General features: G+C 41.6%; 2 protein-coding genes and 1 pseudogene across 6 annotated transcripts; 2 read left to right on the top strand and 1 right to left on the bottom strand.

Annotated features, from left to right (window-relative positions):
* Positions 1–830: 830 nt before the first annotated feature.
* On the top strand, positions 831–5022 carry LOC123164868 (GDT1-like protein 5). 2 transcript variants are annotated; one of them, XM_044582476.1, is made up of 12 exons: positions 831–1057; positions 1165–1233; positions 2096–2155; positions 2237–2284; positions 2761–2849; positions 2956–2992; positions 3074–3121; positions 4048–4116; positions 4217–4261; positions 4361–4422; positions 4504–4576; positions 4670–5022. In XM_044582476.1, the coding sequence occupies exons 1-12, from the start codon at positions 1037–1039 to the stop codon at positions 4745–4747; spliced, it is 699 nt and encodes a 232-aa protein (XP_044438411.1). In that variant the 5' UTR covers positions 831–1036; the 3' UTR covers positions 4748–5022. The 2 variants fall into 2 exon arrangements, with proteins under 2 accessions (XP_044438411.1, XP_044438410.1); XM_044582475.1 differs by having other exon boundaries at positions 4217–4422.
* A 1918-nt stretch (positions 5023–6940) lies between these two features.
* LOC123168983 (disease resistance protein RPM1) lies at positions 6941–12770 on the bottom strand. 4 transcript variants are annotated; one of them, XM_044586842.1, is made up of 5 exons: positions 11570–12770; positions 11193–11464; positions 10894–11095; positions 7567–10427; positions 6941–7482 (listed from the first exon to the last, which is right to left on the bottom strand). In XM_044586842.1, exon 4 carries the CDS (start codon positions 10345–10347, stop codon positions 7594–7596), a length of 2754 nt encoding a protein of 917 aa, XP_044442777.1. In that variant the 5' UTR covers positions 10348–10427; positions 10894–11095; positions 11193–11464; positions 11570–12770; the 3' UTR covers positions 6941–7482; positions 7567–7593. The 4 variants fall into 4 exon arrangements, with proteins under 4 accessions (XP_044442777.1, XP_044442779.1, XP_044442778.1 ...); XM_044586844.1 differs by lacking the exon at positions 10894–11095 and having other exon boundaries at positions 11570–11640; positions 12513–12770; XM_044586843.1 differs by lacking the exon at positions 10894–11095 and having other exon boundaries at positions 11193–11468.
* A 7266-nt stretch (positions 12771–20036) lies between these two features.
* Positions 20037–21804, top strand: LOC123170656 (disease resistance RPP13-like protein 4; annotated as a pseudogene).
* Positions 21805–23955: the final 2151 nt, after the last annotated feature.

The following is a 23955-nucleotide window of genomic DNA, read 5'->3' as shown; positions in this document are numbered from 1 at the left end:
AAAAGAACTCCCGCCTGGCTTCTCCTCTAAGCGAATAGGCGGCTAGAGTTTATGCCTTTCGTCGGCGGTGCCGCGGATCTATCTTGTCTCCTGTGGCCTCAAGGCCATGAGGCGCGGTGGATCCTGGCCCTTAGTGGCGGGAGGGTTTCGTCTTTTATGTTTTTTTTTGAACTTTGCTAAGGTTTTGTATACTATTCAAGTAGGCGAGACGGCGATGGCTACTTAAAGATGAAATAAGGTTCTCTCTGTCAAGCCCTAGGTAGGTGTGCATCTAACATTATCGAAGGGCGCGCGTGTGAAGGCGTGTCTCCGACGGATCTCGTAGAATTCGACCGGTGATTGTCTTTGATTGGTCTGCTCGGATCCGGTTTCATTCGTCTACGCCAGCGTGTCTTTAGGTTGGGATCCTTCGGATCTATGCTTCTCTTTAGCGGTGGCGGTTGCTGTTTCTGGTGCGCTCGTGCTATAGGGCTTTAACACATGTCTTTGTGACTGTTCACTGCAGTAGGTTTTGCCCGGCTCGCCAAGTCGTCGCTAGGTGCGGCTCCGATGAGAAGGGGCGATGACGGCGGCACGCCATCGGCTCGCTGCAGTGCTCGTAGTCGTCGCTAGGTGCTCTACAGAGCTGGATGCGATTTTTATCATTTCAGGTGTTTGTTGTACTGCCATGATTGAAGTTGAATTGATCGAAAGTTTTTTATGAATAAAATAAAATAAAATAGGATAAGACTAAACACTCTGAGAAAAAGAAAGAAAGAAAGAAAGAAAGGAGATGGATCAGCTCGGCATAATAAGCATTTTGTGTGAGCACAGATGCGGCCGCCATATGCCAACCATCCGTTTTTATTTTTCCTTTTGTTTGAGAGAGGGAGCCAACCATGAGTTGACGCCGCAGCCCAGCCAGCCGCGCACGAAAGCAGCAGACCCCTTCCCTCTTTTATCACTGCCTCCGTCCCCCCCGAGCCCACGCCGCACGCACACATCCTCTCCTCACCCCCCGAGATCGGAATCGGCGCCCACCTCCGCCGCCGCCGCCATGTCGCCGTCTCTGCTCGGGGTCAGCTCCCCTCCCCCTCCCTCACCTTCTCTCTCTGTCTCGGTGCACGGGCAGGCAGGCAGGTGGTGCTGAATTGACCTTGTTTTTGTGGTTCCTTCCTGCTGCAGGGGCTCACCAAGTCGCTGGCCATGACCGTGCTCTCCGAGGTCGGCGACAAGACCTTCTTCGCCGCCGCGGTACCCCACCCCCACCTCCCCTCCCCGCAAACCAACTAACGCGTTCCTACTACTTCCTCCACGAGTCCGTCCTGGAAATTTTCCTGCGCGAGCAGCCTGTTCGACGATATGCCGCCGTCGGCGGCGGTGGCTCTGTTGGGTCAGGGGACTCAGGGGACTAGGGGAGGAGGGAGTCAGGCGGTAGCAGCGGCAGATTCCGCCCAAGCGCTGACCAAATTCCTGGATCAATAGCTAGGATCAGCTCGTCAACAACTAGTAGATCTTAGCTGAGATTAGTAGCTCGGGTCATCCGCTCCTTTTTCTACTGCTAGAAAGCAGAGGATTAGCACCAGCTCGGTTCTCTGTTCCTCTATTAGTGGAAATCGGCTGTTTTCTTGGATGAATCAGCCTGCCTGCTACTGCTAGTAGTACCTTCAGCTCACCGCACATGGTTTACACGCATAAAGAGGCGTCTCTTGTCCTTTTGTTTGTTTTGATTAACTCCGGGGCTGGTTGCTGCTTCCCGATTTTGGCTAGCCGCACCAGCTGGGCTCTCCACTTGCGTTGGACTGTTGCTAGTTTCTGGTCAGACGCATGCTGCTCCGTCCGTCCTTTCCCACCGAAAACTGTTTCACCACCTGACCAGGGTAAACCTTCAGAAGCATCGTAGCTGCAGTGATTTCTGTTTACGGAGTGATTGATGGGCTTCACAGGGTCTGGAGTAGCAGGACAAACATATTCCTCTTTAGTGATACACCGATAATCATATCATTCCCCACTTCGACATATATTCCGTTTTTTTTTTCTTACTCTGCTCTGTTTCTGTTGCTTTTTTTTCTTTTATATTTGGTGGCTTATCATGTTTTCCATTTACTTTTACAAGATTCTGGCCATGCGCCATCCACGGAAGCTCGTCCTTGCTGGCTGTCTATCGGCATTAACAGTGAGATTTTTCAAACATGCTCTAATCTGATGTAATGATCTTTTTTTTTTTCTGCTTGACTGATCGAGCTCAAAATTCTAGGTGATGACGGCTTTATCTGCTTCTCTTGGCTGGGCTGCACCAAATCTGGTATATATGTTTTCATTTGCATATTCACCTTAATATGTCCAAAGGCTTCTGTGTACGATACCTATATTATTTTGTAATGGTTGCTTTGACACTGTGGTGGTGGTTAGTATCTGAACAGCAACCAATTAGAAAAGAACAAACCCATTCAGAGGAACTTATTATTGAAATTATGCTAAGCTCTATCCAATGTCAATACTTGATGGAATTGTTTATTTTTCGTTTGAGCATGGAGAATCACATTTAGAACCCTTGTCCGGATTGTTATAGCTTTACATTAAATCTTGCAATAGCAGTTATTACAATCCTCATACGTGTATTTTTTGGACCAATGGTGGGCTTCATCTGAACCTGCTGGTGGATATTACCACCAGCCCTGTTCCATCAGCTGTCTTGTTGTGATGATGATAGGCCAAAATGTTCTACTTAAAGTGTTACCTTGCAAGAAAACACAGTTAACGGTATTCTTTTCCGAACAGATATCACGTAAATGGACTCATCATATCACCACTCTGCTGTTCTTTGTGTTTGGCATCTGGTCATTGTGGGAAGGCTTCAAAGAAGAAGGGTATTGATCTTGCTTGTTTGCTTTTTAGTTAGTTAAACTATGTACTTGCTTTATGTGATTGGCATTTTAGTGAATGATTTCACTAACTCACTAGTTTCTTTCACAGAGAGTCAGAAGATCTGGCTGAATTGGAAGCAAAGCTGGTTTGCAAATTTCATTCTTACCTTACGTCCCATTGAACTGTACGTCAAGTAGCTTATAGCCAACTTCTGCCAAATTTTCAGGATGCGGACTTTAAGAGTAACAAAGGGGAATCAAAAAATAAATCAAAGGTCAGTGACTCAGCGCATGTCACATTCAGATCATCTTTTCGTTATATCAGAATGTTGCCAAATTTTTGTGGCCTTCTCCATTTTCACACTCAAATTTACATAGTTTGTGTGTCATGAGATAAAATGCAAAACACCTTTTCCCCTTCAACAGTCAGAAGAATGGTTTCTGGTCTCCAGATATTCTCATTTATCTTGGGAAATGTTATACAAAGGCAATTCTAATGTGCGAATGCAATTGTTGTTGCTTGCACGAAGTTATAAGAGTATATGATTTTCATGTAATATTGGTAAAAAATGCTAAAATGAAAATTCTACCTCCATGTATATCCCTTTTTGTTATTTGTATGAACTATTAATTTTATTTTAGCAGAAACACAGTTTTGAGAACCTGCTTACTTGAGGGGTGAGTGGAAACTCGCTTTTTCACTACATTCTCTTTTCTTTTTGACAAGTTACTATCCTTTCTTTGGACGTGGACTTTGTGCACCTGGGCTATGTGCTCTCTTTAGTTCAGAAGATCCAATTTTTCCCCCACATATTGCATGTAGGTACTAGAATTAACTGTATATCTGGAAGATCTTGTGTGAAATGTGTCTGATTGTAGTTTGCATGATGATAAAGACAAGCTTGAGGAGCTAAGAAAAACATTTTTCGGTGTTTAAGTTTGATTTTAATGCACAGGCCACAAGAATCCAAAAGTTTGCAGTAAACTTGAAATTAGTGCATAATAAATACTCAAGTCATCAACACATGAGAATTTTTAAAGAATGAGAAGTTTGTTCGTTTGCGGCTTTGCGTCTGGAGAACATGCTCCCTAACTTTATTGGGCGTTGCCGGCTTTTAATATGAGCTCACGGAGCATCACATATTAATTCTTCTTTGAATGTTTACCTGGACGTGCAACTCAAATATTCTTCACATATTAGGCAACTGAAGATACAAAGAAAAAGCAAAGGCCATTTCTCATGCAGTTCTTCTCGCCAATTTTTATAAAGGTATCAACTAGACAACTACTGATCTATGGAAATGGCAGACAGTTATGGTGCTTGTGGTTCCATCTTGACATTTACATGTCCATTCATTTGTGTGCTGTAGGCATTTTCCATCACTTTCTTTGGTGAGTGGGGTGACAAGAGCCAGGTAAGTTGCACAAAGGGACTGTTCTATTCGCCCCCTTCCAAAGCAACTTTGATGTTATTGTTAGATGATCTGGTGTATTCCTTACCCTTTTCTTCTCAGATTGCTACAATTGGCCTGGCTGCTGATGAAAACCCATTCGGTGTCGTCATCGGGGGAGTCATGTGAGGGCCGCTTCTTTTGTACAGTCTTTAGAAATGGTTCACTCTGGGTTGCTGACAAAACCCCTCTTGTATTGTGCTCAGAGCTCAAGCACTCTGCACTACCGCTGCCGTGATGGGAGGGAAGAGCCTGGCCTCTCAGATATCCGAGAAGATGGTAAGAACTGCTGTCTGAAGCCTGTTTCGTTCACTCCCTACAAAACAACTCTAAACGCCCTTTACATCTAACGTGATGGTTTTCTCGTTTCAGGTTGAATTGTCGAGCGGGGTGCTATTCCTGTTGTTCGGCATAATGTCCTTGTTGTCAGGACCAGAAGGGCAATTGTAATTTGTCCGGGAACTTCGGCAGGACTCTGCCAGCCAGCATGGCCTCCTTCCTGGAGTAGTTACCAAGCTTACCTTATTTGATGGGTGATGGCGACGAAAGCCGGCCGTCCTTCACCAACTGGATGGCGATTCATTAGTTTAGTCAACACATCATTGTAACACTTGGCTTGCCACTCATAAATAACTTGATGTTACTGAAATCTCTGCTGATGGCTTTCCTGTTGGTTCTGAAACCTGGAAATATTCAGTAAAAACTGCTGAGAAATTGCCGTTGAAGTCTCTTGCTCGATGTACGATTCTGAACTGCAGGGCTTTGGCACTGAATCTTGAAAGGCGACGAGTAGCTTTGAGTTGGGTTATTTGCCTTTAAAAGGTCCAGATGAATTTTTGTCCTTTATTTCATCTTATTAGGGATGATACATCATACAGTACTGCTGCTGTCGTGCCTTAAAACCATCTAGGCTACATATTATACATCATAAATCTATCCCTTAAAACCATCTAGGCACATGACCACTGCAATATGAAGCAAGTGACGCTTTGATTGAACTTTTAGGGAATTCTGCTACTACAGAACACTGTACATTTAGTTGTACACTTACCTCACCAAATAACCATCCACCGATGCTTCGCTGCTTCCATAAAGTATATCTCTCACTTAAAAAGCCCCAAAGTTTGAAATTTGAGCCATGTAAAAGAAAGAGGGGATCAAACTGATGTAGTACCAGCCAGTATTAATACTCTTTTTTTAAGTACTAAATAGGAGAAAACCTGAAAAAAAATACGGGATATTAAGAGGGTGATGTTCTATGGTCATGCAAATTTTCAAGCTCAAACACATTACGGGATGCGTTTTAACTTGAATTTTCACATGACAATAGAACATCCCACATTTTTTTAAGATTTTTTTGAAACTTTCAAATATGGTTTCCACAAAGTTTTCTTTGAATGTTGGTTTCCGTGTGAGATATTCTTTCCCTACCACACACAGTATGTTCTTCCGACGGTCAGCTTGGCTGAACTCCCAAAAAATTGCAGACACTGCAAAATTTCTCTAGCAGAAATGTGCAGTGGACTATACAGCAATGACACTTATATATGTTCAGGATTGAACGCAGCACCGCCAAGTTTGTTTTTTTATCTGTATCCACTGACTACACCGAAGACATGCAGCATGGCCGAGTCCGCTAAATGTTACCCTAAAATGTCACCTCAAATTTGTTTCTTTTTCCATCGACGAAACACTACTGTTCCCTTTCGAATGAAAATTGTTAAGCATACTCGCGACACTAAAACGAACATTCACAAAAAAATTCAGAATTTTTTAAAAACATTTTACTAGCTTTTTTGAGTTACTGTTCATCCGGGAGCCAAAACCCATCACCTAGTGTAAGTTGCAATGTAATTTTATTTTGTACTGGTCGATTTGCATCCAATTGTTTTTCCATTGTATTGGCTATTATTTTCCTTGATAAATATGAGATATAAGATCTCCAATGAATGTATTCCCTCCGTTCCAAATTACTCGTTGTGGTTTTAGTTCAAAATTTGAACTAAAACCACGACGAGTAATTTGGAACGGAGGGAGTATCTTTTAAGAAAATGAATTTACGTTGCACTCATAATTTTACCAAGTAATAATTGCTTGGGGTGTGCCCTAAAAAAGTATTTGGTCGGGGTGGGGTGGTTTGCCCGCGTGAGTGATGTCTCATGTTTGAACTGTTCGGCGTCCACTGCCGGGGAATTCGGTCCAAGGGTTGTGGAGCACATGTATTGAAAGTAAAATTGACACATAGATGTAGGGGTAGAGCTCTTTTTATTATTCATTGATCAACCATATGTACATAGGGTGCTCTCCTCTCTATATAACTAAGGGGTGAAAGGATAAGTGTCCACTTTTTATTATTTGCATGTCTAATGTACTTCACTTCTTCATTTTCTCGTGGCAACAGTGGCCTTTATTAGGCAGCGGCTTATCCGAAGTAACATCTCGAACATTAAACAATGAATATGAACAGCGAAAGGTATATAAGATACCACGCCTGGAGAAAATACTCTAGCATTAACAAGTGATCCTGCTATGCATCCTAATACATACAGCAAGGAGCACAATCCAGAAAAGAAACATCACATATAAAACAGAACAAGGACAACGCGCTGATCGATACCATTTATGAATCACAAGCCAACTCTGTTAAAAGGAAATAAATATCTGTCATTATGAATCACAACACGAGTAGTATTTAACAGCCAGAACTGAAATAGGCGACAACATAGATGCTCCCTCCGTTTACAAATATATGATGTTTTGGGTATTTCAATGTAGACTGCATACAGACTGAAATGCGTGAACAAACACATACAACGTGTCTACAATATATACATCTGATCTGTGAACGGAGGGAGTAGTTCACAACTAGCACACACAAATACAAACAGGTAATGCAAAATAGAAATATTCTGAATATGAGAACACGACCCAGTCTCAGTCTTACAATAAGCGTTTTAAAAGCCACAGCTTGAAACAATCAATAGGCAAATAACATGACAAGCAAAAGCACGCCAACAATAATACTAGCAGGAGGGCAGTTGTAGATGGAGGTGGAAGTAGCAGCAAAGGGTGCCGTAGTGCTTCTTGAAACATCAGAGGAAACCCGGATGGTATAGTAGATCAGCAACAGAGGAAACACTGGTTGTACATGTAATGAAGCTTCTTTCTTCCTTCCAGCAGGTGACCTACATAACCAACAACATACGAACATTTTAGAAGTTGTACGATTAGAGATGAGGAAACCAGAGTAGTGATACTAGCTTACGCACGTACACATTGCCGACCACTGTGGCACGTCAACGACGGAGAGTATGCTGCCATTGTGTCCCTTCAATTGCAGAGAATTGGCGCAGCAACATCAAGAATTCACTGCTGATTTCATAAAAAACTAGACGCTGTAGGGGCACGAGGAACTCAATGCCAGGTGGGACCTCCGTCAAGCTGCTGAGGTTGATTAAGTATAATCTTTCAAGGCTTTCCATGGCACCTTGTTGTATTTGTAGCTGATTCAGATTAGGCAGGTCTATTAGATAGAGAATCTTCAGCTTCGGAAACCACCCCGTGAAAAATGCCAGATGCTCTCCGGTATATGCTCTGGTGAAATCTAGAAATGTCAAGTTTGAAAGGCGAGAAAGAGATGGCAGGGGGTCTTCTCTCAACTGTGACCAAGACAGAACCAATTCATGCAAGTTCTGCCCCCCAGCAGCTTGGAAGAGAGGGGACTCCTCCAACACCCCTTCCGCTAGTCGTCCTCTCAAACATAGCTTTTGCAGGTTTGGCAGGAGGACATTCAACAATAGAACCTCGTTTTCATCGCTTGCACTCACGGATAAGTCGGACAAAGATTGCATCTGAAACAAAGACTCACTGATGCGTCCACTGCAGATTCCCTTCACATTCCATAACCTCAAGCTTCTTAGTTGCCTCAGCACCCCTAAATGTCTAAGAGACTCATCCTGTAATTCCAATGCTTGTAGCGTCTGCAAGTTTATTAGATTTCCAAGACCATTAGGAACACGCACACCACGGCAACATTGCAACCCTCTCCAATATGGGTCAATTGTTTTCTCAGCTAATAAGTGCCTAAGCTTCTTCAGTTTCACAATCCCACTAGGCAACTCTTGTATATCAGATCGAGAAAGGTCCAATGTCAACAAATTTGAAAGCTTCTCAACAGACTTCGGGAGCATCTTCACTTTTGTATTACGCAAACCCAAATGGCGGAGATTAAAAAGATCTCCAATAGCATCTGGAATCTTCACAATGTGTAGACCACTTAATTCTAGTACTGTCATGTATCTTGACTCCTTACATAGCAGAGGTAGTAGAGTGGATGGTAGCATGCTACTGTCCAGTGTAATGAAAGTTCGAAGTTGGTGTATACTAGGAAAGGATTGCTGAACATCCTTATTTAGTTTGTGCATAACCAATCGACGTCCATCCGTCTCAAGAGAACCCCCACAATTATCCTCATATGTAGCACCAAAACGGTTCTTCTTGCACAAGTCAACTGCCAATTCACGTAAGATATCGTGCATTCTGAATTCTTTCATCCTACCAAATGAGTTCCTCTCAACAAGTTGTAACATGTTCCTATCAATCAACTCCTTCAAATGGCCTTCTGCCACTTCTTCTAATGTGCTTTCACCCCTTCCCTCAATGAACCCCTCAGCTATCCATAACCTTACAAGTTCCTTCCTTTTGAGAAGATGGTCTTCTGGAAATAAGCTGCAGTACAAGAAACAACTTTTCAAGTGTGTTGGAAGGTAGATGAAGCTCAGATGTAAAACATTCCTTATCTGATCGAGCCTCGAATTATTATTTAGCTCCCAACTCAACTGACCATTTATTATTCTCCATTCTTCCACAGTTTTCTCACGCACACGCAAAAGGCTACCAACTAACACAATAACAAGAGGCAAGCCTTTGCACTTGCTAACTATTTCCTCAGACCAAGACTTCAACTCCATGGGACATTCATGATTTGTATCTCTTGGAAAAGCTTTCTTACAAAAGAGATCCCATGCCTTGTCTTCTGGTAAAGCTTCCAACGTTAAGATGTGCCCTCGAGAGGCCAGTGCAGCAACATCGCCTTCTCTTGTTGTGATTATTACTCTACTTCCCTTATCATTATGAATAAGCACCCTAGACATTTCATCAAATGCTTCTGGAGTCCAAATATCATCCAATATGATTAAATACTTGTGTTGTTCTAGAAACTTCTTCAATGTCTCTTCAAGGCATGTGATGTCCATATCTGCAGTGTTTGATAGAATGTTGGCTTTATTATCTTTGGAAAGTTCCTTACTTATATTCCTTAAGACATCCTCTCTAGAATACGTTTGAGAGATGGAGACCCAAGCATGGCACTGGAATCTCTCTCTCTCCTTCTTGTAGACAGTTGCAGCTAAAGCTGTTTTACCGAGTCCTCCCATTCCAAGCAGCGCAATCACCGAGCATTTCAAATTATCACCTGTCAACCACTGTTCAAGTCTTTCTCTGTTTTTATCCACTCCCACTAGATCTTCATCAAGGGAACGTGAGAAGTTTGCTAGATCTTTGGACCTCTTGACAATATAATTCGAGTTACTAGTATCCCCATTGATTGTCATTGGAACCCAACGGTTTTTTGCCTCGGACAAGTGTGAAAGGTCTTTCTCTATTTCCTTCACCTTGAAAGCTATCCGGTTCAAAGAAAGCATAAATCTTGGCTTTTTGCACCCTTTCTTCAGGTAAAAGCAACATCCTATATCATGTTCCCGACCAACTAGACACAAGTACTCATCCACTACATCCTCCATCACATGTGCTACTTTCCTCGCCTCCTCCAACCAGCCCTCATACACTTGATTGTTGCGGTTTTGTATGTCCATTTGACAGAGAACATCATGCATTATGCGAAGCTCACTGGCAACACGACTCATGTTGCCCTGTAGCTCTAGCAGTTGTGTCCTGTACTTCGCAAACTGTGTGTTTGCCTGGTCTACCACTCTAGTCGCCAAGGCTATTCCAATCTTCTTAATGGTCAGAAGAATCACAATCTCCGCCATTATTTTCTGAGAATTGCCAATATTTCACTACTGCGTGGTGGTCTAGCTGTATATTTTCCACAATACCATTGCAATGGCCACTGCAAAATGAAGTAAGTGATACATTAACTTGACTATTAAAGTATTAATGCATTGCGCTAGTAACAAGCACTTGTGGAAATACTTCAAAAATCTCAAACCACAATGGAAAGGTGAAATACACATCTTCTCTCAATGTAATCCTCATAAACCACAATGCCAAAGTAATCCTCATAATGATTTCACAATTAACTTATCTAACTCTAACTTACGTAATGTCGTAATCAAACAAAATAGTACTTATGACAGGCAGATCCATGAGAATTCTGAAGCACTAGAGACTGTGCTATAGTCAAATGTGATAAACTTAATGTTATTGACCGGAAAAAATGAGTGATACTAAATAACTGACCATGCATGCTCCGCTTCGATATAGAGATATCTCAGCTTAAAAGGCCCCCAAATAAGTAGTCAACTGTAGCAAACTTAATTTTACTAACTGACAAGAAGGAGTGACAGGGAAATGACCTTTCATACATGCATCGTTTCTGTATAGGATATCTCACTTAAAATGCCCCAAGGTTTGAAAATACCAATCTGCCACACCAGCTAGCTCGCCAATATGAGTACTCTGCTTTTGGATAGTTCACTAATGTGATCGTTACATGTAACTTAGTCCTCTATTTCCTCACTGTCTATCTAATATATCAGATGCATGGAGAACAAATAGCTGCAAGAAACAACATACATGCTTTTTATTTGAACTGAAGGAGATTCTTCCGAGTACAACTTTAAGATAGCCAGAAAACTAGGGAAGAACAACGCACCTTCCTTGTCGTAGGTTAGACCCAGGTTACTCTTGGTAACCACCTTTTGCGCTTCTGAATCTGAAACCGTCACAGCAATCACGAAAAGAAGAGACTTGATGCTTGGCTGGTCTTGTTGTCACTGAAGCTTAATCGTGAAGATCCTGAATCCTTATGGGAGATGGGTATAACTCGGAGTGTGGTAGCTTGTAACCGATGACAAGTGGCTGGATTTGATCTTCAAATCCCCCTTGTTCCTTTTACAAGTGAAAACCAAAGAATCACCACCATACCTGGCTTGTAATGGCAAGGAAAACTGCTTATTTTTTTGAATCGACTTCGCTACCCAGGATATTGACAAGAGAACTAGGAACAAAACCAAATCAAGGTCAACACACCTGGCTTTTAATCAATGTAGACCCGGCAAGATTTGGACCTGTGGTGGCCTCCTCCTTGCGCACTTCAGGATCTGAAATCACCAAACAGTGTCATGGCTTGGTGATTGGGGAACGCTTAGTCTAGTTGTTGAAGCCATCAAGAAGCAGCCAAACAACCAGACAAAGCTCCTGCGACCCTAATGTGTTTCTGAGAAAAGCCGGAATGATGATCGACAAACTCCTGCTTCTTACCAACCCAATAATTGCTCTTACCAACCCTTGAGATTTCTTAATCTAAACTTTGGAGAACAACTCAAGATGACCAGCTCAAGGAAGGCATCATCAGGAAGCAGGCATCTTTAGTATAAAATGACACCATCCTGATCCTAGTATTATGTATGCCGTAATACCTGTCTCCACTCACCATGAAATTGTTATTAAATAGACAACTTTGGGTCTTTGCGGATAATTAATGATGATAGCTGGTGATGGCAGCGGGTGAAGCTGTACAAAATGAGTAACTCAGGATGCTGAATTTGGTTCATTATTCAGGGTCGGTGACCGCTAAGAAATACAAAAATGCGCAATTTTCTTCTTCAGAAGTGTCCCCACTGTAGATAAATGAGATTGTCTTTCCACCAATATTTGCGCCTTAATTTCCTCGAGGTAGTAACCCGTCTGACCAGAATTGCCATATGACACGTTTTATTTTTCACTAGAAGCAACATCGAATCAAGTCAAATAATTTGCCGTGGCTAATACTGGTAATCAAAGCTTACAGATCAAGAGGGCAACGCTTTGGGGGATACTTAATAATTAATTAAAGGTCGAGCTGGTGGTTACAGAGGACAAAACAGGCTTTTTCAGGTTCAGATTCAGCAAGTTCATATTGTCACCCACGTCCTACCAACAACACAAAAGAAAAGAGGGCATGGATGTGTGTTACTGCGGTTGGCTGGCTTACCTCGCCGTCCTCGCCGCCGGCCGGGCGTCTACTTCGCGGCGGGCACGGCGAGAGGGGGTGTGAGTTGGCCGGGCAGCGAGGCCCTGTCGCCACACCAGGGGAAGAGGGCGTGGGTGGGTGGTTGGGGCGGGCTTGGCCGGAGATGAGACGCAGCATTATGCCCCCAATCCTAACCCTCGGCGGCGGCGGCGGTGGAGTCGTCTGCTTGCTTGCCGGGGTCTGTCGGTGCCGGAGGCGGAGGGTCTGGCCCCTTGCCGGGGTCTGTCATATGTCTCGCTCAGCGAGACATACGGAAGCCTCGCGCCGGGGGAGTGCCAGATGGGCCGGCCAAGCGCGCGGGAGGCGATGGCCTCGTTTTTTTATTTCCATTTTTTTACTTTCGTTTATACTTAATTTACATTCCCTAAAAGAAAATTGACATAAATTTTTTGAAAACAATTGTTAAACAAGCACTTAAAAATGTTAAATGTGTATAGAGTAAATATTTCTCAAGTATATGGAAAATGTATACAAAAAATATAAAATGCGTATGAAAAAGTTGATCACGTATTGAATTTTTTAATCAAGCAATTGAATTTATTTAAAAAGTATTTGAAAAATATTAATCAAGCATTCATAAAATATTTAATAAGTATAGAAAAAGTGTTGACCATGTATTTTTAAAAGTTAATCTTGTCTTCAATTAAAAAAAATTAAACTTGTAATTGAAAAAAATATATTAAAATTGGTATCTGAACCTGCATGATATTGTGTTATGTATCTGAACCTGCATGATAACACTAAAATTGTCTGCAGTACAGTCCTACAATATGGGTATTTTAATAACTATATATACTTCACATGAATGAAAGGTAGTCATGGCCTGTTGGAAATTTACAATTTGTTTCGAAAATACTGGGTGCATGATGGACCATGGCATGCCATGTTTCGATTTGTATGTAAGGACCGAGTATGCATTATCAAGATATACCGTGTTGATACAGCGCCATCTTCTGCCACTTAGGCCTTGGCTTGGAAAAGGAATTTTATTTGTTTATACAGTAAACATGGTATCTTGAATGGATTACATGGAAGGCTGGCAGAATGTGAGAATGCACCTTGTAAAATCTGAAACTTTTGCAAAATTATGCATGGTAGCAGTTTCGAACTGTATGTTGTTTCTAAGATATGCTTGTGGTTTCCACTGATTTTTTTGTAAACTCTGAACTTTCTTTGATCGTCCTTGATATCAAATATACTTTCTTTCAATCCTTGATATATCCTATAACAAAATGTTGATCTATTCTTGTGAAGCTATGTTCCTACTCCTCATGCATTGTCATCTTGCCTTCCTGTCTTGTTTATAAACTATAACGAAAAGTTTAATGCCCAAACGACTGGTGTAATGTAGCTAAACTTTACCTTGTGTGCATGCCAAAGGTGAGCAGAAAAAGGGGAGGTTCTTGCTGGTGGACACTTTTCTTCTGTCCTCCTGCTGCTTATGATGGAGGTTCTTGCTGGTGGACACTATAATGCCAAAGGTGAGCAGCAGGAGGAAAGAAGAAAAGTTCCAATGCTTGGTATTGTTTTTGTACACTTGTTGTTCGGTAAGTTACCACAAATCAGTATCCAAGCTTCTCCGTGGTATTTTTTCATAGCATAGTCTGGGCATGAAAATTAATCTCATGTTTGCTAGAGGGCAGCATAGTTGTAGATAATGGAAATCGAAGCGGCTAGTTAAAGCTTAGTGGTTGCTACTTTTACCTTTCGTTCACTTAATAGTGGGGAACTCTGGCTTCTTTGATTTCTCGTACGATAAAAAGTTGGCAATTTGTTACTATGGGGCTGTATGGATAGTGCCCAGGCTAGCCCCACCAAATCGCGCCATGCCAATTTTTTGGCGCAGGTTTTTGCCGCCATGGTCTCACCGGCTTGTTGGCGTAAAAAGTGTGCAGGGATTGAATGGTGGCCAAAAAATTGGTTAAGAACCGAAACTGGGGCTCCCATCCAGATGAGTGCCCACGCGCATGGTCAACGCCAAAAAATTGGTTCGGCTATTGCTGGCTATCATCCAAACAACCCTAATGAACTTTTGGCAGACTCCTAGATGTATGACACTCGGTAGACTTGCAATGTAACGGGTGAAAGCTTATTATTTGCATTATCTTGACTTAAAATATGGATTTCTATTACTTCCGATCCATATTAATTGTCGCTCATTTAGTACAACTTTATACCAAAACGACAAATTAATATGGTTCGGAGGGAGTGGAAGATTTTATCAATATAACAATCACTGTCTACCAAACACATTCATTTGTAGTACGGTGCTGAGGATTGGGGATTATTGGAGGATGGGAGGCGATTTGATGAAGGGGAGGGATTCACCAAATCCCCTGTAATCCCCAACCACATTGGGGCTTAAAATACCCTCCTGCCAAACAAGGCCTAAGGAGGAAGCTGCCGGACGGACACGCGAGGTTCAACAACCACCCCTCACCGACTACGATGAGGCAGCTCATATTGTTTTGTCATTTTTTGATTGATTGGTGCGTATTTTAGGGCGCTGATTTGTCGGCCCTTTGTTTTCACCGGCGGCCGGCCGCTATTTAATTCATCGTCACCTACTCTACTCTTGTTGCATTATTTGTCTATAAGATGCATGCATGTTCATGTGGTAGTGGCTGTTCTTGGAGCAACCACCTTGACCCAAATGTGCATTGTCATATGCATAGTCTTTTTTGTGCGTGGGATGCGTATAATGCTCTGCATATATACTAATTGATCGAGGGCTAGCTAGCTAATGAACTACTGACATTTTACTATTAGTATAGGGAGGATCAAGTTGGCAACTTGGCACCGTAATCACTCTGTAAAGTGATGTTGTCATTTACGTATAAGTATTATTTGCACTAGTAGCTAACCACTTTGTGAAGTGATGCTGTCTTTCACGTATATATTATGCACTAGTAGCTAACCACTCTCTGTAAAGTGATGTTGTCTTTCACATACATATTGTGCACTACTAGTAGCCAACCACTAGCTGCCATATAACCATCGTCCCCCACGATTATCCACCACAACCAATCCACAACTCACCAATTAATCATGGAGGCAACGGCGCTGAGCGTCGGCAAGTCAGTGCTAAATGGAGCTCTTAGCTACGCCAAATCGGCGGTGGCGGAGGAGTTGGCTCTGCAGCTGGGCGTGGGGCATGACCAGGCCTTCATCACCGGGGAGTTGGAGATGATGCAGTCGTTTCTCATGTCGGCGCACGATGAGGGAGACGGCAATAACAAGGTGGTGAAGACCTGGGTGAAGCAGGTCCGCGACGTGGCCTACGTCGTTGAGGACTGTCTCCAGGATTTCGCTGTCCGTGTCAACAGGAAACCATGGTGGGGCAGGCTGATGCACCGGCACGATGTGGCGAAGCAGATGAAGGAACTGAGGGCCAAAGTGGATGATGTCAGCCAGAGGAACATACGCTACCGGCTCATCAATAGCTCATCAGCTGCTTCTTCTTCCTCCTCCAAGCAGCCAGCAACTGACAAGTCTGCAGCAGCGTCAACGTTTGGCATCCATGACGCCGCCGAGAAGCACAAACAATCAAACATGGATCTTGCTCAGCTGCTCATGGTCAACTGCCAGGACGAGACTAATGACCTGGGGCTTGGGGTGATCGCCGTGTGGAGGACAAGTGCTGATCTCGGGCAGACATCTATCATCAGGGCGGTCTATGAGAATCCAGATGTCACAGCCAAATTCCCATACCGAGCTTGGGTCAGGCTGACACATCCTTTTGATCGAAAGGAATTCGTCGAGAGCTTAGTAGAGCAGTTTCATCATAGTACAATAACTGCTGTTATGCTCGAAATGGACCAGAAGACCCCGCAACAGTTGGCTCAGGAGTTTTATGGGGGTATGTGAACCGGAAGAGGTATCTGATTGTGATCAATGACCTATCCACCATCGAGGAGTGGGATCGGGTCAAAAGGTGCTTCCCAAACAACAACATGGGGTGCAGAATCATAGTGTCCACGCCGCAAGCTGAAGTCGCGACCTTATGTGCAGGGCAAGAATACAACGTATCAAAGCTCAAGCAATTGTCAGCTCATCAGAATATCTATGCTTTCCATAACATGGTAATATTATTCAACTAAACCTCTCCTCCTATGTACATCCATCATCACTACTTCGATATGTTATTCATATAGCTACCTTCTTATTATCAGGAGCAGTCGTATTGATTATCATGTACTTAACATATTTAACGGGTTTATGAAAATATATCGTATGAAAGTAGTAATTCATCTTTATGCACCTAATCAATATCTAGAAAAACAATAATACTAATGGTTTTTGGCCCGTGATGCACATGTGGTACATAAAGTCCTTTTTACACCTTGATGATTTGACTTGGTTGCATACTGACATTAATTAAGAGATTTTCAGCTCATCAGAATATAGTAAATTTGTTTACTCGGATAATGCATGGGAGTATGTTGCCTTAATTTCTGAACATTATTTTCTCTCAGTAAAAAAAATAGGCTTGCCAGATATTCTTGTACTTCCACTGGATGGTAAAGGAAGGTTGGGATTACAACTATGGGAACATTTAATTACAAAAATGTATTTAATGAGTGGCTAAATCATTATCTTAAAAAGTGGGTTCCTTGTGTGCAGCGCTCTGAACATGAAACATCAGATTTCACCGGGACGAGTTCATGCTCAAAAGGAGACACTACCAATAGTACTGATAACTCAACAGTGCCTAGCTGTGAGATAATTGAGGATCCATCTACAGACGGTGATGATGGAAAGAGTCTCACTTGGAACAACACGATGAAATCTCATGTTGTTGGGAGAGCTCAAGAAAAAAAAGATATTATTGAACTATTGTCTCATCAAGGTACCAAAAAGTTCCAGGTGATTTCCATTTGGGGAATGGGTGGCCTTGGGAAAACCACTCTAGTGGAAGATATCTATCAAAGCAAAGAACTCAATGACAAGTTTGAGAAGCGTGCTTGTGTGACACTTTTGCGTCCTTTCAGTCTTATAGAGCTTCTTAGGAGCTTATTCGTGCAACTTGACATAGAAACTTCTGAAAAGAAGGCTGCTCTGGGTTTACCTCCAGGCAAAAAGGAGATATTACCAACTATGACAGTTGATGACCTAATCGATGAGCTAGCAATACTGGTAGACAAAAAAAGATGTCTTATTGTTCTTGATGATGTATCATCTACTGCAGAGTGGGATCAGCTAATACGACCAGTTATTTTCCATAAGATAGAAAATAGAAGCCGAATCATAGTCACCACAAGAAAGGAGAGTATTGCTCTACATTGTTCAGAGAACAATCAAGGAAATGTATACAGGCTCAAAGATCTAGCGTACGAGTATGCACGTGAGCTCTTCACTGAAAAGGTACTTACTAAATATTTTCGTACTCATTTGTTTGATTTAATATTTCTTATTTCCGTTTAAGGGGGAAATTTCTTATTCTATGATCATGGATCATATTTTGCCCAACCAGAAAAGGTTTATATTTGAAGTAAATTCATCCCTCTCATGCAGCATCAGTGATAGCATGTGGAACCTTAATACTTCTGTATTACATGCCTACATTTGGTTAGTCTGATATATAGCTCAACACAATCTCAACAGCATAGTTAGCAAAATAAGAGAAACACATGTGTGTTGAGGTTGACAGGTTTATCTAAAACAAGTCGACTTGGATAAAAAACACACTATGTACTTGTTTTATAAGAATCAATCCAACTTCTCTCATTATTTATTAGCATCAGATTGAAAAGGCTAAAACACACATGAACAACAAAGGTATGTCATACTCATACAAGTATACAACCAAAAGCTATATCAGAATTTTTGAAGTTGTTGCCTCTAGATCCATCTGTTGTATCTTGACTTTTCTCCAAACATCTGGTAATTACATATTTATAAAGACCAAACATGCACAAACTAGACTAACTTCAGTGGTTTTGACTATCAATTCTGTTCACCGACTGAAACTAGTTTTTCTACTAGTGGGTGTAGCTTATTTCTAAGAGCGTGTTGGTGCAAGAACCTACACTTAACTTTTTTTCTTATTTATTTTTGTTTAGTGGTACTTCTCAAGTGTTACTTTTTTTTTCACTTTCTATGTTTTAATCAATTACTCCCTCCGTCCGAAAAAACTTGTCCTTCAAATGGATGTATCTAGCATCAAGTTAGCGGTAGATACGTACATCCATTTGAGGGACAAGTTTGGGACAAGCTTTTTCAGACGGAGGGAGTAGGTCTTTATGCAGTATTATTTATCAGCATTTTTTTGTTTTTCTTTGTACTTTTTATTTCATTTTTAAAATTCATCTTGTAGTTATTTATTTATATACCAATTGATATTATTTGGGTGTCACCTATTTATATAGACCTTCGAAAGTACGTTCTATTGTTTAATAATAAATACAATGTTCTTTATGTTATGCTTCATCAGTTGCGGTGATGTAGGGTATAAGAAAAGACTTCTGTTGGGATTTTCCATGGATGGATCACAACAAAACACGATGAACACGCGCACACTGAAAAATTTGCAGCCAAGGGCCCTTGTCGTGTCCTTGTTTTCTTTATTTCTTCTTTCTCACGGTACAATGAATTCACGCAAGGGCTGTGCATATATAACTGACCTAAAATTATAGACACACTTTCCTAATTACTGGCCCCGCTGATCGCACTTTATACTAATTCTAGCAGAACTCAAACATGAGTATACGTAGTAGTACTCCCAAAGTTACCTAATTAATCTATTAGCACAATAGCTTACCGACACCTACACATATTGTTTTGGATTAAGCTAACAACTTCATCCAGGCATATTTTGAGATCATATTTTTCTCAAATTTTCTACTAATGTGTTTCAGTCTGTCCAACAGCCATGACTTATTGTATAAATATATTTTTATTCATTGCAAAAAGAACATGGAATGTTTTTCAACAGTAAGTAGAACTTCGTTTAGAATACATGAACTCTTTGTAAATAGTGGCACTGGCACATATCTAAAAGAATATTTCAAATAATAATGAGAGAATAATCTTGTGAGCCATCAGAACAATATCTTGAGTTGCATGACCTTATTTTTAGTATGGGGGAACATTAAAGATGAATGACAGATGATTAATTATTTTTTATCCAACACAAAGTATGTTTTGTGAACTGTAGTAAGAATTCTCATGAGCTACAGGATCATTCTAGGTTTATTTGTGTTCAGATAGTAGTTTTCAAATATTTTTATACAAGTTTTTTTTGTTTGAAATCTATGTTATTTTGTTGTCAGAGCACTAATAATATACATATTGTACAAATTTCAGGTATTTAAGGAAATTATAGATTTGGATAAGCAATATCCACAGCTAGTTGAACCAACCAAATTGATCCTGAAGAAGTGTGGCCAACTACCCCTTGCAATAGTCACCGTAGGTGGCTTTTTGGCAAACCAACCAAAAACTTCTCTCCAATGGAGGAAATTTTATGATCATATCAGTGCCGAGATGGAGATGAATCCAGAGCTTGCAACCATAAGAACCGTCCTTATGAAAAGCTATGATGGTTTACCCTATCACCTCAAGTCTTGTTTCTTGTATACATCTATCATTTTCTGAAGACCGTAAGATTGAACGAAGACGCTTGGTGCTTCGGTGGACAGCAGAGGGTTACTCAAGGGAGGTGCGTGATAAGTCAGCAGAGGAAGTATCGGATAGCTACTTCATGGAACTTATAGGCAGGAGCATGATACTGCCATCTCTAAAATCATTTCATAGTATAAAAGGAATTGATTCCTGCCAGGTCCATGATCTCATTCGTGAAATAAGTATCTCAAAGTCTGTGGAAGAAAACCTTGTTCTGAGACTAGAGAAAGGTTGTAAGTTGAATAGCCAGCAGGGCAATGCACGCCATCTTGCTATAAATGGCAATTGGGAAGGAGACCAAAGTGAATTCGAGAGAATGGTGGACATGCCTCGTGTACGGTCTGTAACAGTTTTTGGAAAGTGGAGGCCATTTTTCATGTCAGTGAAGATGAGGATGCTACGAGTTCTTGACTTGGAAGACACGATGGGTCTTTTCGACCATCACCTTAAGCATATTCGGAAGCTTCTTCACTTAAGATACTTATCTCTGAGAGGATGTGAAGATATTTATCACTTGCCAAATTCAATTGGTAACCTGATGCAACTCCAAACACTGGATATCAGAGGCACCTCCATATTGATACTGCCGAGAAGCATCATCAAGCTCCGGAAGCTGCAATATCTTCGTGGCGGTAACAATATTACGAATGCTGGACTGATGATAAGGTATGCAATGCATCCTTATGTGGAGGCATGCATTTGTTTTCCTATTGCATGTTGCATAACTCTAGCATGGGCACGGGCACGGGAAATAGATGACCACCGGTACCGGCGTGATATATGCACACGCATGTGCTGCACGGTAATCCCTTCTTTGATGATGGGGATGGACAATGATGGCATGATGGTGCCAAGAGGGATTGGGAGAATGAACTCCCTGCATACCTTACAGGGTGTGGACCTCCTCGCGTTCGGAGGCATTGCTGTTCTACGGAACATTAAAGGACTCACCAGGCTGCGTAAGTTAGGAGTGGTCGGCCTAAAAGAGAAGGATGCTTCAGAGTTCTGTTCTGTCGTTTCTAGTCTGAACCTCCTAGAATCATTGTCAGTGGGTGGGTGTTTGCGTCTGCATGGCAATACCTTGTATCATAGCAACCTGCATCTGGATGGTATTTCCTTGCATCCGAATAACCTCCAGAACCTCAAGCTGGACGGCATCATGCCCAAATTGCCGGAATGGGTCAAGAATCTTGAAAACCTTGTAAGATTGAAGATCGAATTCAGAACATCCAGCCAAGTGGAGCAGGGTTGTGCTATACGAGCCCTGGGGAGTCTACCAAACCTAGCCGTTTTGCGTCTTTGGGTGATGTGGTTCAGAGGTGAAGAATTACATTTCGTGCCGGAGGCATTCCCGAGCCTCATTGTGTTGGAGCTTGTAAACACAGAGGAAAGCTTGAAACTGGTTGAGTTTGAACACGGAGCAATGCCCAAACTCCAGCAGCTTCTCGTCGAGGATTTCCGCGAAAGTAAGAAAGAAACTAGGTTTCTTGGAATCGACTCTCTCGGAAGCATCAAGGAAGTAGGGCTCCGAATTCCGAATTTCGATGGTCCACAAAAAGAAAGATTGAAGGAGCAGTTCCGTGCGCAGCTCGCTGTGAACGAAAACAAACCCATGCTTAGTATATTATGAGCTAGCTCTCTTCATGGCAGAAGAAGTTTTATTCGTTTTTCCTGTATCGTAGTTTGTTGGATATATTATGTGTACTTCAGTACTCTTATATTGTCATGAATAAGACATGCATCCTTCCTTATTCTTTGTTTAGGATCCTTCCTTATTGTATTTGCAGCGTGCATCATTACGATCGATACCAGGACCGACGGATACGCATCAAACAGGCTAGCCACTGCGCCACCTATCAGTTTCGTGTTTTACTTTCCCTCAAAAAAAAAAAAAGTTTCGTGTTTTACTACTAGGACGCGCTCTAGAAATGAGGCCGACGCGTACTACTCCTTCCCATGTATATAAGGTCCTTTTTTTTCTCTTTTCGTTTTTTCTTTTGTTTTTTTTTCTTCTCCGGATTTTATCATTTGTTTCTTCAGTTGTTTTCATTTTCCTTTTTATTTGATTTATTTTGTTTCTTTTTCAGTTTTCTTTTTGTTTTCATTCTACATTCTTATATACTTGTTCAACATTCTTCAAATACTTGCTCAAAATTTTCAAATACATGATCAACATTTTTATATACATGATCAACATTTTTCAAATATTGTTCAATATTTTTTAAATACTTGTTCAACATTTTTTGAATGCTTGTTCCACATTTCTTCAATACCCGTTCAACATTTTTCGAAATGCTTCATTAATATTTTTCAAAAACTTAATCATTTTTTTTCAAATACTTGTTCAACATTTCTCGAAACGCTAAATTAACATTTTTTTCAAATACTTGATAACATTTTTCAAATACTTGTTCAACATTTTTTTCGAATGCTTGATAACATTTTTTAAATACTTGTTCAACATTTTTAAAATACTTATTCAACATTTTCCAAATATTTTTCTATAGTTTTTTTAATATATATATATATATACATATAATATTTTAGACTTTAAACAAACGTATAAAAATAAAACAAAAAACCAAAACAGAAAACGTAAAAAAAAACAGAAAAACAGGTTGTGCCCTCGCTCGTGCGTGGGCCGGACCATATTGCTCGCACTCTTCAGTGAGGCTGGAGTTACACTCGCTGAAGGCGAGGAATAGGGGCACCCCTCTGTTATGGCGTCCTATTTAAAATATTTGTTCATGTGTTTGGACCAAAATACCTTAGTGCAGGACCTCTTCTAAATGCAATAGCACACTATTTAAAACCATGATTTTTAGCCAATTTGGTGAGTGAAAATCTAGCTAGTGTAGAGTTATCGTTACAATATGAATTGTATGTATTCATTGTCAGAATTAAACAACATGATTATCTCGTTTGGTGTTAGTGTAAGTGGAAGCAAAAAAACAAAAACATCTTCAGCTTTAATTTGGATTAAGATTCAAAGGGCGACATGCATGTTTGATTGGATGGAATGCATGATATGATTCGAGCAGCTAAGAGGTTCTCTTTCGCTGTTGGCCGGCTTCCCATTTGCTATTGGATTTCAATTGGCATCCATTTGCTATTGGATTTCAGTTGGCATCTGAGAAAGAAACGGGGGAGACAGCAGGTCAGTTTTAAGCCACTGCAAGTGTGACCCAGTGACCCATTCATTAGAGCATCTACACAGCTGGGGGTGTCAAACACGTCTCAAACGTCCGGGCAGGCTGACCGGTCACAAAAAACCAACCCATCCGGACGCCTCAAACCGTCCTCAGAAGTCCCGGCTGTCCGGCGCCCCTCATAACCAGCCCAATATGGGGCGGATATGGGGGGGGGGGGGCATCTGCCACGTTAGCTCGACCTACCCCGACCCCACATATATCCCCTCCGATGAACCCTAGACCTCAGTCCACTCCACTCTGTTCGTCTTCTCCTCTTTCCAATCCGTCCTCTCCTCTTCCCAATCCGATACATGGTGGACGACCGGAGCGGCTCCGGCTCCAATGGCGACGAGAACGACGTCGAAGCGGCCACTCTCCAGATTGCTTTGCGCCGCTCCCTTCTAGATCAGAACGGTAGCAGCGGAGGCAGCTGATGACCCACAAGTATAGGGGATCAATCGTAGCTCTCTTTTCGATAAGTAAGAGTGTCGAACCCAAAGAGGAGCAGAAGGAAATGACAAGTAGTTTTCAGTAAGGTATTGTCTGCAAGTGCTGAAATTGGAAGTAGCGAGTAGTTTGATAGCAAGATA

Source organism: Triticum aestivum, chromosome 7D (assembly GCF_018294505.1).
Source record: "Triticum aestivum cultivar Chinese Spring chromosome 7D, IWGSC CS RefSeq v2.1, whole genome shotgun sequence".
Taxonomy (NCBI): domain Eukaryota; kingdom Viridiplantae; phylum Streptophyta; class Magnoliopsida; order Poales; family Poaceae; genus Triticum; species Triticum aestivum.
This window is presented reverse-complemented; position numbering and strand designations above follow the sequence as displayed.